We start from the raw sequence: 12,454 nt of genomic DNA, 5'->3' as shown, positions 1-12,454 counted from the left end.
TCCTTCATATTTCTTTGAATAGCACGTTCAGAGCCATTAGCTATACCAATAGTCTTTGCCACCTTGAAATGACTAGAAGAAGCAAAGCCAAAATTGGCATCTTCTACTGCCTCAATTGCTTCACACTCATATTGAGCAAGTACTTGCTTTCGACCTCGATTATGGACTTTCTGACTGCGGCGCACAGTTCCTTCTTTGATGATTCGATAGCTAGTTGTTTCAGATATATTATGTATCTTAAATAGCTCTGTACGAGGTAGTTTGCCAGCTGTGTGGCGTGCATCGGCGAGGAGGCGCGCGCGGCGCGGCGTATCAAGCATCGTTTTTAGCGTTCGTGGGGCCGCAGGAGAAGGAGGATCTATCGAATAAGACTTTCGGCAGACGCACCGTCTATTTCCCTGTTCAGAACTCATTATTCCCTAAATTTGAGTGAGTATTGGTAGAGAAATAGGGGAATGAAGTAGGGGGGGAGAGGAAGGGGATCTGAGAACTCCCGTAAATTTTGGCGCCAAGCTTCGGCCCGATATGACACCGTATTCAGCATACCGTCCCTAGTCTTAAGATCTTGCCCATCCCCCTGACAGTTGGACTGTGCGAGAGGCTCTGGAACTGATTCACTCAGAAGACAATTCTACACTGAGTTTGTGACGTGATGCTGTCGATTCGCTTGACGCTGTTCAGTAGCACCTTCTGTCAGACATGAGCCAGTTTACAGTCCTTTTGGTCCAACACTTTCACATATTCGCCCAGCTAGGTCGAAGCCTCACATTAAAGTGGTCAATTCAAAACCTTATACACAAGATCACTCTCACATTTAGCTTTGGGGTTCGGTACAGAGCATTTTATACAGACACAATATCAAATAGATATTCTTGGGTGTGGCAAACTCAAAATCTCTACTTGAAAACAGACCTCTTCCGCAAAGAATAAATGTCTCCACTTGACTGACAATGTGTATTTGCAACGTGGGGAGCTAAGTCACCACGTAGAATTATTAAAGAGGAAGAAAATCTCTGTAGACTGTTACAACTAGCATCTATCTGACCTACTCACAGTCCTTGTAAAATAACATGTTTCCCGTGGTGTTCTACGTAGTAAGTAATTTAATTCAGTTAAAACTTAAGTATGCATCAGCCACTACTAGCGGCCTCGGCTCGCGGCTTCTTGTGGCTTCTGCCTTGATTGAGTAGCTAGTGACCGTGCCGTGTTTTCATCTCCAGCGGCATTATTTACATTATTTATGTTATTTCATGTGGCCTCTGTAAGAGCTCGTCATGAACAAGAATTTGGTCTTCTTTGTGTCCATTCCTGTTGGCTCAAGCCAGGTGACTAGGCGTTTCCCAGAATTGGAGTAGTTCGGCGACCAGAAATTGTTCATCCTCTGTCCACCATACTCTGCCATCCAGCTCCCGCGTCATAGCAATCCGTCAGCCCTCAGCTCAGCACGATGGCCACCTCAGATGACGAATTGGCCTACCTCCAGCCAGGGTTTGCGTTATCGTCCTTGACTGTTCCGAAACTGCGATCCATTCTTGTATCGCACGACATCACCTATCCCTCCTCCGCAAAGAAACCTCAGCTGATCCAGCTCGTTGAAGACCATGTTCTACCCCATTCGCGCAAGATCCTCAATGCTAGAGCACACACCAAGCGCACAAGTAAAGGCATTACCGACATGCCGAGCAGTCAGGAATCGAGCACGGTTGACGGAGAAGATGAGGACGAAATGCCACCACCACCTGTGCCAGCAAAGACGCCGGCAGCGGCTGCCGCCAAAGAAGAAGAGTCGTCTCCTCCACCTACCACCGCAAGAAGGGCTCCGACACCAGGTGGAAGAAAGAACACCGTTAAACATCCAAGAGTCTCGGATACGGACACAGATACGGAGAAGATCAGGCCATCTGCGAGGAAAACTAGGAAGAGCGAAGCTCCTACAATCGTGTTAGCCCCTCATGTCCATATCGATGAGCCTGATCTACCGGTCAAATCGGAGCGCAGGGCCAATGGTGAAAGTCCATTTACATATGACAATCCCTTCCAGTCAGGCAGTTCCCCATCTGCTGACAATCGAAGAATATCAGCATCGTCAAGCCGGTCTCGTAAAAGCCTGGGTAACGTCAAAGAGGACCGGAGGAAATCGAGCAGCGCACGACGGAAAACCACATCTCCGAATGAGCGTCCTGCAGAACAGGAAGATGGCATTACCGCTCCATCTCGCAGCACGTTCGAGTTCCCAGTCTCACGTATCAAAGCTGAGCGTCAGGAAGAAATAGAACCGACCGAAGAATTCACACCGGAAGAGCAATTGGAGCTCGTTCGCGACCGAGCAGCCCAGGGCTACTCGGGTAGTCAACTCATTCCAGCCCGTCAATCTACTCTAACTCGTCGAGCAAGACAGCCAGCCAGCACAGCCACCAAATCTGCCACTTGGGGTGTCCTTCTCACGCTGCTAGGATCAATAGGCGCATGGTACCGCAAAGAAAAGATCGATATCGGCTATTGTGGTGTCGGTCAACCCGATTGGTCGCTCTCGAACTACAACACCAACATTCCTACTTGGGTCAAAGATACTCTACAGCCTGCCTGCGAGCCATGCCCTCAACATGCCTTCTGCTACCCCAGCATGGAGATCAAATGTGAGCATGATTTTGTGCTGAAGCCACATCCGCTGAGCCTGGGAGGCTTGATTCCGCTGCCACCCACCTGTGAACCTGATGGTGAGAAAGTCCGTAGGGTAAAAATGGTGGCTGACAGAGCTGTGGAAGAGCTGAGAGAGCGCAGGGCAGCTTTCGAATGTGGAGAGGATATCAAGAATCTACAGAGTACGGAGGACAGTGGGGAAGGCCAGACAATCGTGAGAGCCAGCAAGCCTAAGTTGGAGATTTCAGAAGAGGCGCTGAGGGAGGAAGTGGGCAAGATGAGGCGCAAGGGCATGTCGGATGCTGAATTCAACGATCTCTGGCAGGGGGCGCTCGGGGAGATTACTGGACGAGAAGAAGTTGAGGTCATTCGAGATGGGTAAGTTTGACCTTTTTTGGTTCTCTTCTCCACTCTCCACAGCAAGTCTCCACTTCTGCGAAGCTCACCCTCCTATGTAATTTACCATGACAATAACCAAAAAAAAAACCAATTCACTGATCCCTACTGACCTCAGCCTCCCCCTCCCCCACTCAACAGATCTGGCTCTATCCTCCTCTCCAGCAGCTCCCTCGCCCGCTTCCCCCTCGGCTGCGCCATCCGGCTCTCCGTCCTCCGCACTCTATCCCGAAATCGACTCCCTCTTTCAGTTCTAGCCGTCGTCATCCTCAGTAGCATCTACGCCCGCCACAAAGTCACCACCTACCGCTCCGCCACCGCACAAATCCCCACCCTCGTCAACACGACCCTGGACCGCCTCGCAACGCAGGCCGCGCTGGTTGCTGACGGCAGAGTCAGCGAGGGCTTCATCAGCGTCGGCCAGTTGAGGGATGATGTGTTGAGGAGCACGTTTAGCAAGGAGGAGAGAGAACGGATCTGGGCCGGCGTCAAGCGGGTGGTGGAGCAGAATTCGAATGTGAGGGCTGGGAACCGCGAGGGCGAGAGGACCGGCGAATGGAGTCGGGTTTGGGAGTGGATTGGGCCGGTGGATTTCCAGGTTAGGGGGTTAGAGGGGGGGAGAAGGAGTGGAGGCTTGATCAGGGAGGCGGGAGAGGAGGAACAGCAGCAGAATCATGCCGAAGGCGGAGAGCTAGTACAGGGCAGTAGTAGGAAATGGGACGAAGGGAGGCCGATTTATTGAGGCATGGTTTCTTTTTTTCCCGGCATGGGATGCACGGGAGCGATGATGGGGGCGGGGTTGAAAAGGGCACAGCTTGGGGACTTCTCTACCTTTAGGCGTCGGTCGGCTTCACCGACACAGCTGTGTCTTGGTGATCAATTGTGGAGTAGAGAGCGCTTCTTTGATGCTGGCCGAGTTTTTCGTCCGCGTCCTAACCTACCTACCGAAGTATGGAATAACACATTAGTTTGATCTGTCAACTATCTAGTCCCGCTCCTGTGATTGCTGGCATCGCTGCTCAACCGTATTTTACTCAGTTAACTTACACTTGGAACATGCATTGCTGATGCCCCACTCATTCTGAGAGGGGAATGGGAAGGACATTCATTGATTCATTCATTCATGATTCAACAAGACACGACGCCAACATTTTCGTTGATCTGTCTGTTACTTTACCCTGTCTATCGTCTATCGTCAAGGGAGTCGTGCCTTCACAGGAAAGGGGGTGGTTTTAGAGGCGTGTTAGGGGGTAGGTGGGCAGGCCGGTAGGTTAGTCGGTAGTCGGTAGTCGGTAGATTACATATTTACTGGGTCGTCAGCGAAAAGGTGGGTAAAACCGATCCCCGGTCCAGAGTACTCCGAATAACTACCGTGAAGACAGCCTGCGTGGGATCTGATTTCCGTTTTTACATCTTCAGAGCAGCATCCTTTGGCATCTCAACTTTTGAAACCTCGATCTGATAAGTAAGGGAAGGGGGAAAAACTGATTGGACGATTTTCATTCCCTTGCTTCCGCAACGCAATGCAACGCAACGCCTCTAACTGGAGGGTTTTTATCCTTTTCTTTTTCAAGCTCGAGAGAACTCTCCATTTTTCTTAGTGGCCCATCATGTAAGTAGGTAGGTAGGTAGGTAGGCAGGTAAGTTTAGCTTTGAGATTGAATATGTCCATCGCATCTATCGGGCCCCATCATCGCATTCGACTTCTCCCATATTTCCCCCCATCATGAAGAAAGAATCTCCCCGTCCCCGATCTCATCCCCAGCAGGAAACCTGACCGACTGGGAAAGCGAACCAATATCGTAACAAAGAAAAGAAGAAGGAAAAAAGGTGTCCCGTATTTTGGTCGCCGTGATGAACATTCCACCTCCAAAGCCCACCAAAGCTAAATATGTAACATGTGTCGTGATCGACCACTTGTTTTAGCACTGGGAAGGAATCCCACCACCACAAAGAAAATAGAGAGAAAAAAACGCCAGGCCTATGCAGACTCGCTAGAACGCACGCAAAGCAATGTCAAAAGAAAAGAGACAAGAAGAAACAGAGGCGAACCAAAAACCCAACACGATCGGCCTCTCTCTCTCCCTCTCTCCCACCCAATCCATGTTCCCAAGGGATAAGAAATGGCGCCTGTATGCCCCCATCGTCCATTCCCCGTGTATGTATGTGAGTAGGTAAGTAGGTATTCACGCCATCTGTGCAAGGCTCTTCGGCGTTAAAGCTACCCAAGCACTCCACTCTCCTCCAAAGTTTTCATGTGTTCCCTCAGGGTTCTGAGATCTTCCTTCATGGAAATGTAATCCGGATTCTCCTTTTTAAAGTCAGCAAACTCCTTCAGCGCCTTGCTGATGTCTATCATGACTTGGGCGATGGGTCGCGCGTGGTCGTAGAGCGTGTCGCCTCCCTTTAGGGGCTTGGTCATGTGTCGGATCTGGAGGGTAGTTGTGCATGTCTAGTGGGTTGTGGTCAGCATAAATATGGTATCATGGTAAGAAATCGATGCTCACCTCGATTCGCGTGACCTGATGATCCAGGAGATTCATCATGAATGCGTCGCTGATCTCACCACCTTGGTTCTTCATGCGATTTAGGAGACTCAACTCTGGCTTGTTCAAACCTTGTGCTTTTTCCGGACTCTCGAGGGCTGAGCACAGCATTTCCAACCTTAATGCCAGATCCCATAACTGCCATACAGAGTCTGGGTTAATGTTGAGCTCTGAATTCTTGCCCAAAGTACCTGGCTCGTTACCCTGCCCAGCTTCGGTAGATTTATCCGAACCAGGCGGCACAGCCAATCGACCAGCCAGCGAGTGCGGATACATCAAGAAGACGTATTCAGGATTCTCGAGACCCTTCAATTTCTTCTCACCCAGATCCTTGACTTCGAATCCTTGGCTGCTGAGTTGTCGAAGCTCTCGACGAATCTCGTTACCCATTGCATCCTCGTTGATCGTGTCGTCCGAACCGGTAGAACTCGATCTTTCATCGGCATATGCTTCAAGGGTTCGCTGGATCTCTCCAATGAAATCGCTGGAGACAGATATTTGGCCGCCGTCCGCAACAGCAGATATACGAGCAGCTCGATTGACCATGGGGCCAAAATAGTCCATACGTCGTGTGATTGGATCCTGCTCACACACGGGCTTGCCCCAATGTATACCCATCCGAACCGATAGACCGCGGTAGATCATATTCCCGTCCGCATCGTACTTCTCCTGGCAGTGGACCGTGTCAATAATCTCGGTTGGCCAGGCCAAATCCAATAGGTGGCTTTGACAAGAAAAACACCACAGTAACGCCGATGTACAGGTCGGGAAAGACACCATGAAAGCATCTCCTTCAGTTTTAACTTCGTAACCACCAATCAGGCGTAGTTGTCGTCTCATGAGCTCATTGTGCATCTGAATAGCCGATCTCATCGCAGAGGGCAGAATCTCCCAGAGCGCAGTGGAATTCTTGATGTCGGTGAATACAATGGCCACTTCGCCGGTAGGAGGTTCCACCTCTTCCAGCCTTGCCAGGCGGGAATCGCCAACACCTTCACGATTCCTTCTGCGGATTCTGGAAGGGAAAAGTTGATCCTCCTGGCCGTAAGAAGGTTGCATGGACAGACTGGTGCCCCGAAGACGGCTGTTGTTGCGCTTCCGTAGGTCGCTAATGCCCATGGCCATCACCATGATCTTGTTATTGGCACCATATGCCATTGCCAGATCTCTCAACTTCTGTGCCGCAAGCATTACGTCTGCTTTCTCAGCTCGAGCAACATCGACTGCCAGATCAGGCGTCACGAACTCCCAGAACTCCTTTGATGCAAGAACGATCATTTCATCGCTATCACTCAATGTGACCTGTAACGTATGAGGAGCCGCAATCACTGACGGCATAAGTTGGAAATACCCAAAGGCTCGGGAAACCTCAAGGACGTCATTGAGCTTGCCTTGCCGTGACACATAACCACCGGCATTCCGGATGCGTTCTCTTTCACGAGGATAGGCAGGGTCGTGCTTGGTAGTCAGGAACTTGTATTGGGCGTTGTTCTGAATGAGCATCGCTTGCGCGTCTCCAACATTGGCAACGAACAACTCTGTTTGATGAAGATAGAGCACCGTAGCCACGCCTCCGGAATTGAGGTCGTCCTGACTCAACACCTGTGAAACACTAGATGATCGTGCGCCACGTAAAGCACGGTTTTCGCGAGCATCAATTGTTTGGATGGCAGCAGAAGCCATGTTCCTGTTCAGAGATAGGAATGTCCTCCTGAGAGCACCCAGAGTGCCAGTGTAATCATCAGACAATCTTAACAGCTCTTCTATGAACATCTCTCGGAACGATTCATGCAGGTATTTTGCTATTTTCGAGCCTCCGCTCGACAATGGTTGACCATCGAACAGGCCGACAAGCGTTTCTTCTTCTCGGCCTCGGAAGCGCGGTATCACCATATCAAGGATGGAAAGATGCTCGTGGCGGCCAATGGTATCTGCCACACCATAACTGATCTGACCAGCAAGCGAGGCAGACAACCTGACTCGACGGTCTTCGGTCGGCTCTGGTGTGGTGGGAATTGTCAGTGTCACATCCATCAGACCGAGCACACGAAGATAATGCAATGAAGAGAAGCTTGTCAGGTCAACTCCGTTCTGAGCGGTGGTGCTCTGATGAGAACTGGCTGGTTTGATCTCTAAACGCTTGTTTCCTGAAAAGTTGAGATACTTCAGATTGCGGTTGTAATTCCAATTCCAGTCATAGGGCCAATTAGAGACATTATACTTCAGAAAATTACTGCCGAGATCAAGTATGGTAAGTTTGTGGACTTTACAGAGTTCGGCAGGCAGGACCTGAAATTTATTGGCGTTGAGATGTAGGATTTTGAGATTGCTGCCTTCTTCTAGATCGTCGGACGGCAGGGTCGTGAGCTCATTTCCAGAAAGATATAGCTCTGTTAAATTTGCAAACCGTCGAAGAACGCCTTGCGGAAGGTCCGTAAGCTCGTTGTAGGACAAGTTTAACAAGCGAAGTTCTGGAAGCATGTAGAGTTCTCGGAAAATGTCGTCCTCTAATCGATTGTCTGCCAGATGAAGATACTTCAAGGACCCAGCAAATGTGTTTGAGAACTTGCTTTGCGAGATGTTCGAATCTTTCCGAGTGACAGGAGTCATTGTCCCGTCTGTAGCCGTCTTGGAGACGACGGATGCTTTCCTCCCAGCCTGCACGTATCCCGAGACAGTGGAGCCTTTTCGCTGAGAGCTAGCAGGTGAACTCCCAATACTGAGCATGCCTGAAGCTTGACTAGGCCTACGATGGCCAAAATCTTCGAGCTTCCCAAGCTCTTCGTAGCTAGGTGACGATGACAGGCCAGGCGTTGTGACTGGTGTGATATGTGCATTTGCTTGAGGTGGAGCAGTGCCCATTTTGGGGAAGCTCTCGAGCACGTTGGACGAGACATTCAACGTCTCCAGCTTGAGACAATACCATATCTCTGAAGGTAGGCTCTTCAGGTTGCATTCTCGGAGGTTTAGAAACCTGAGCTCAGTGAGATTTCCAATCGATGGGGGAATTGTGTTCAAAGGATTCTTTGCGATACTGAAGTGCTCTAGCTTCGACAGGCGGCCGATCTGCAATGGCATATTTATGAAATGGTTTTTGTCGAGGTTAAGTTTTTGTAGGTTGGGCATGTTCTCAAACATACTATCTTTGAACGACGGAAGCTTCGCGGATGCGAGGTTGATCGAAATGAGTGTTGGCATAGGACTATCAATGTCGAACGAAGTAACAGGACAGTGGTCCATCACAAGACTCCGCAATTTTGGGAACGAACCAGCGAAAGTCGAAATGCCATTATGACCAACAAGAAGCGTCTCAAGGTTAGGCAAAAGTGTGGCATTATCAATGTTCGTGATGCCGTTGAAACGAGCATCGATCTCTTTTAAGTTGATCATGTTCTTGAAAGTTTCATTGAGAGGCCCCTTCAGATCATTGTTGGTCACCCACAACCGCTCAAGGGTCGTGATTTGACCAATGTTAGTCAAGGCTGATATCTTATTGAAGCTGATGTCTAGATCAACCAGAGACTTCATCCCGCATATGAGTCCCGGAAATCCGGTGAAGTTGTTGGAAGACATAAGCAAGCTTCTTAGATGGCGGAAGTTCGCAAAGTATGCCGGTAGCTCAGACAATTTGTTGTTGGCCATCTTGATGCTTACCAAACTTGATAGCCTGTCAAGTTCCGCGCTTTTCAGCTGCTCGAGCCGATTGTTCGAGATGTCCAGCACTGTCAAGCGGCTGGCCCAACTGAGACTGGCCGGTAGCCTCCATGCCTCATTACCACTAAATTTGATCTCGCGAAGGTTGATACAGGCTTGAATAAAGTCCCGCGGAACATCTAGCGCCAGGTTGCGGGATAGATTGATGGAGATGATCTCGCTCGCCTTCTTGTACAAGGTGATTGGTATGGTAACGAGGGAAAGACCTTGCAAGTCTACATGGCTGAATTTCTGCATCTTGCTGAACCCAGGATCTTTGTCTAGTGCACTGCCGTATCCAGTCAATTTACGATGAGTAAACGTAAAACGGCAGAGATAGCTGTTGTCCTCGCGGCCAACTTCTTCTATGCGATCGCTACTTTCGTAACCAGCCTGTTCGAGCATCTTCTTCTGCATGGCCACTGGCCTTTCCCCGTTCTGCAGCTGTCGCGACAGATCATGCTTCCGTAGGACAAGGTGATAGTTTTCTATAGTATCTTGTAGAACAGACTTCTTGGCCAGCATACTAAGAATGTCCGCCACAGTGGCATTGATCGAGGTTGAGATAGTAGCAAACGTCGAATCAGTCCTGAAGACCCGCATACAGTAGGACTTGCCATCGTTTTCTTCGATTGCGGGTAGGCCATTTTCATCGACTTCTGGCAACGCACCGAGAATGTCTTCGTCATGCTTCTTGACAGCCCAGCTGTCAGGCGCATCCCAAGCTGGAGCGGCGGGATCCTGCATTGACCCGTGACCATCTCTAGGCGTAGGGCCAGCAAACATCTCGGCAGCTGCTGGCCCCGGAGATGTTGGCTTTGGCTGACTGATGATGCCCGACATGTCGTCTAGGTCAGTATCTAGACTAAATATGCCGACCGGCTGTTGTTGTGCTTGCGAACCCTGGCGAGCCCTTTCCCCCGAATGTCCTTCATAGCTCATTCCTCGCTTCGGATGTATGCGAGGGAATCTATGCGACGTTTTGGATGTGTTGGTAAACCGCTTATCCAAACCTTCCATGGTCTCTGTTGGTTTGATCGTGGCGCTACTGTCAGTCGAAGCCATACTCGTTTCACGGCCTCGCTTGTCGGATGGTGGCTCGGCATGCAAAGGTTTATTCTTGCCTACTGGTTCTTGTAGCGATCTTTCCGAGTCGGTAGATGTTTTGGCAAGGTCTTTTTCGTGGTGTTTGTGCCGAGTGAACAGGCTTCGCAGACCTTTCTTCTCCGGCTTCGCAGTTGGAGCTTTGCGTTCCGAGAAATCCCGGTCAGTCATTGCGCGGCTTGGGCTGGAATTTCTCACACTATGTAAAGTGGTCGAAGAGCTTGCCGGTGTCGATGTGAATGTGCTACTCCTCCCGAAAGGCGGATTGGTGGTGGATAATTCTCGACTGGTAGAAGGGCGCACAGGGTGGGAGGTGGGAGGCATGGGGTGACTCCGTGGAGGCTCCTCCTTGCTCCTTGTGTGCCGATGCAAGAGACCGCGAGGGTGGTGATCTTTCGAGGCAGGAGCATTGTTATTCGCCTCTCCAGGCTCCTGCCCAATGGGATTAGACCTCACTGGGGCGTCGCCATAATTGCTGACATCTTCAAAATACTGATATGCCCACGGAGTCACATCGGCTGGGGGAACAGGGGTGTGTGGTCTTGATGGTATATCTATGCTGTCACTTCCCTTTCTAGCTTTGGAGTTGTTCTGTGTAGCCACGTTTGTGGCTGATGCCTCCCTCGAACCACTAGGGTCTTCACCGAAGATGCCTTTGAGACTTTTTGGAAACTTCCCACCCGAACTGATCTTCGATCCAGAACCTTGACTGCTGACTGTGTTTGCACTTGCTACAGAAGGTCTTCTGACATCTTGATCGCACAGCTTATTGTCCGAGAAGTCAGCAGTGTTCGCCCGAGGAGTTCTGTCGGCGTCGCAGGGAGGTGAGGCCTGACCCGGGGTGTCGTGATAAAAAGAGTTGTTCCTAAGAGCCTGTTTGGCTCTCGAGGGGGCAGGGTCGGTGTCCCAAGGAGCTATAGAGTCTAGTGATGAAGGATCTTCCCAGGGAGCTATCGAACCCTTGTTTTGCGGAGGAATTGATGTTGGTGATAACGAGTCGCCAGCTCCCATGACGCCTCCTCGATACTGTGCAGATCTGCTGGATTGCTTCTGGTCTGTAGGCGATACTTCGGGAGAAGAGGAGGGTAAGAACATCGATGTGGAGAACTGAGGCTCCTCATCGATTCTACACTTGCATTAGCATGGGGTTTCGCTCAGATCCGAGACAGGTCTCAAAGCGGGATCTCAAAGGCAAACATCCAGTATCTTTCAACCGGGAACAACACAGCTTTCCCTGGCAAGAACAATGTGCACACCTTACTGGAGCACATTGACGATGTGAAAGTTCGGCAATTGGAACATTTGACTTGGGCCGCGGGTAAGCGACGATCTGCTGGCTATGATGCACACGATGCGTCTCTTGGGACACGAAACATGATGCGACGGTCTCGAGGACGTCACAACAGTATTGGGAGTCGAGAAAGTTCTCACCTGTCATTCCTCCCTATCTTCAACGGACCGCCTCGAAACGAGCCTCCGAAGCCTCCGCGCATGTTTTCATGAGTACCTGAGCTTCCAAACCCATTCTTCGCAGATGGCTCTCTCTTCGTCATACTCCAACCCGGAAGCGTGTCGCAGGGCTGTGAATTTGCCCCTTGTTGGGTTTGGTAGGCAATCGTATGTTGATACTTACACGCTGTTGGATGTAGATCTAGACGGGCGAATTGAGCCCGCTTGGCTTCGATTCAAGGAGGAGGTCGAGGTCGAGGTGGCCGAGGCGCAGCAACGCAAGTTCCCATCACCAGAGCAAGCCGCAGTAGAAGGTTGTTAGGGCTGAAGGAAGCTCGAAAGATCGCCTCGAGAAGAGTCATACATATGGAGAGAAGATGAGATGGCGATGGATGGCAGTGTGAGAAAGGCTGAATCACGTAAGTGACGCCTGGCGATGATCCAATATCGAGGCGAGGTTCTGGCCAGTTGCCTTCGGAGGAGTCTCCACGGCCAACTGCACTCGTCCTAAGGGGCGGAGCTAAATCCCATCCCGCACCTGTAGTGCCCACAACTTGGAGGCGGGGAAGTACATACAGTACCGCGGCAAAAGTTTGGATACTTTTCCACTTTTACACCCAAAATCG

General features: G+C 50.5%; 2 protein-coding genes across 2 annotated transcripts; one reads left to right on the top strand and one right to left on the bottom strand.

Moving 5' to 3' along the window:
• Positions 1 to 1,447: 1,447 nt before the first annotated feature.
• On the top strand, positions 1,448 to 3,778 carry EPUS_07282 (uncharacterized protein; the record flags this gene model as incomplete). The annotated part of the gene is made up of 2 exons (XM_007806688.1): positions 1,448 to 3,018; positions 3,178 to 3,778. The coding sequence occupies 2 exons, from the start codon at positions 1,448 to 1,450 to the stop codon at positions 3,776 to 3,778; spliced, it is 2,172 nt and encodes a 723-aa protein (XP_007804879.1).
• Positions 3,779 to 5,257: 1,479 nt separating this feature from the next.
• On the bottom strand, positions 5,258 to 11,872 carry EPUS_07281 (uncharacterized protein; the record flags this gene model as incomplete). Its single annotated transcript, XM_007806687.1, has 3 exons — positions 5,258 to 5,488; positions 5,544 to 11,505; positions 11,811 to 11,872. 3 exons carry the CDS (start codon positions 11,870 to 11,872, stop codon positions 5,258 to 5,260), a joined length of 6,255 nt encoding a protein of 2,084 aa, XP_007804878.1.
• Positions 11,873 to 12,454: the final 582 nt, after the last annotated feature.

The sequence above is a fragment of the Endocarpon pusillum genome, assembly GCF_000464535.1.
Source record: "Endocarpon pusillum Z07020 unplaced genomic scaffold scaffold5579, whole genome shotgun sequence".
Classification (NCBI taxonomy): domain Eukaryota; kingdom Fungi; phylum Ascomycota; class Eurotiomycetes; order Verrucariales; family Verrucariaceae; genus Endocarpon; species Endocarpon pusillum.
This window is presented reverse-complemented; position numbering and strand designations above follow the sequence as displayed.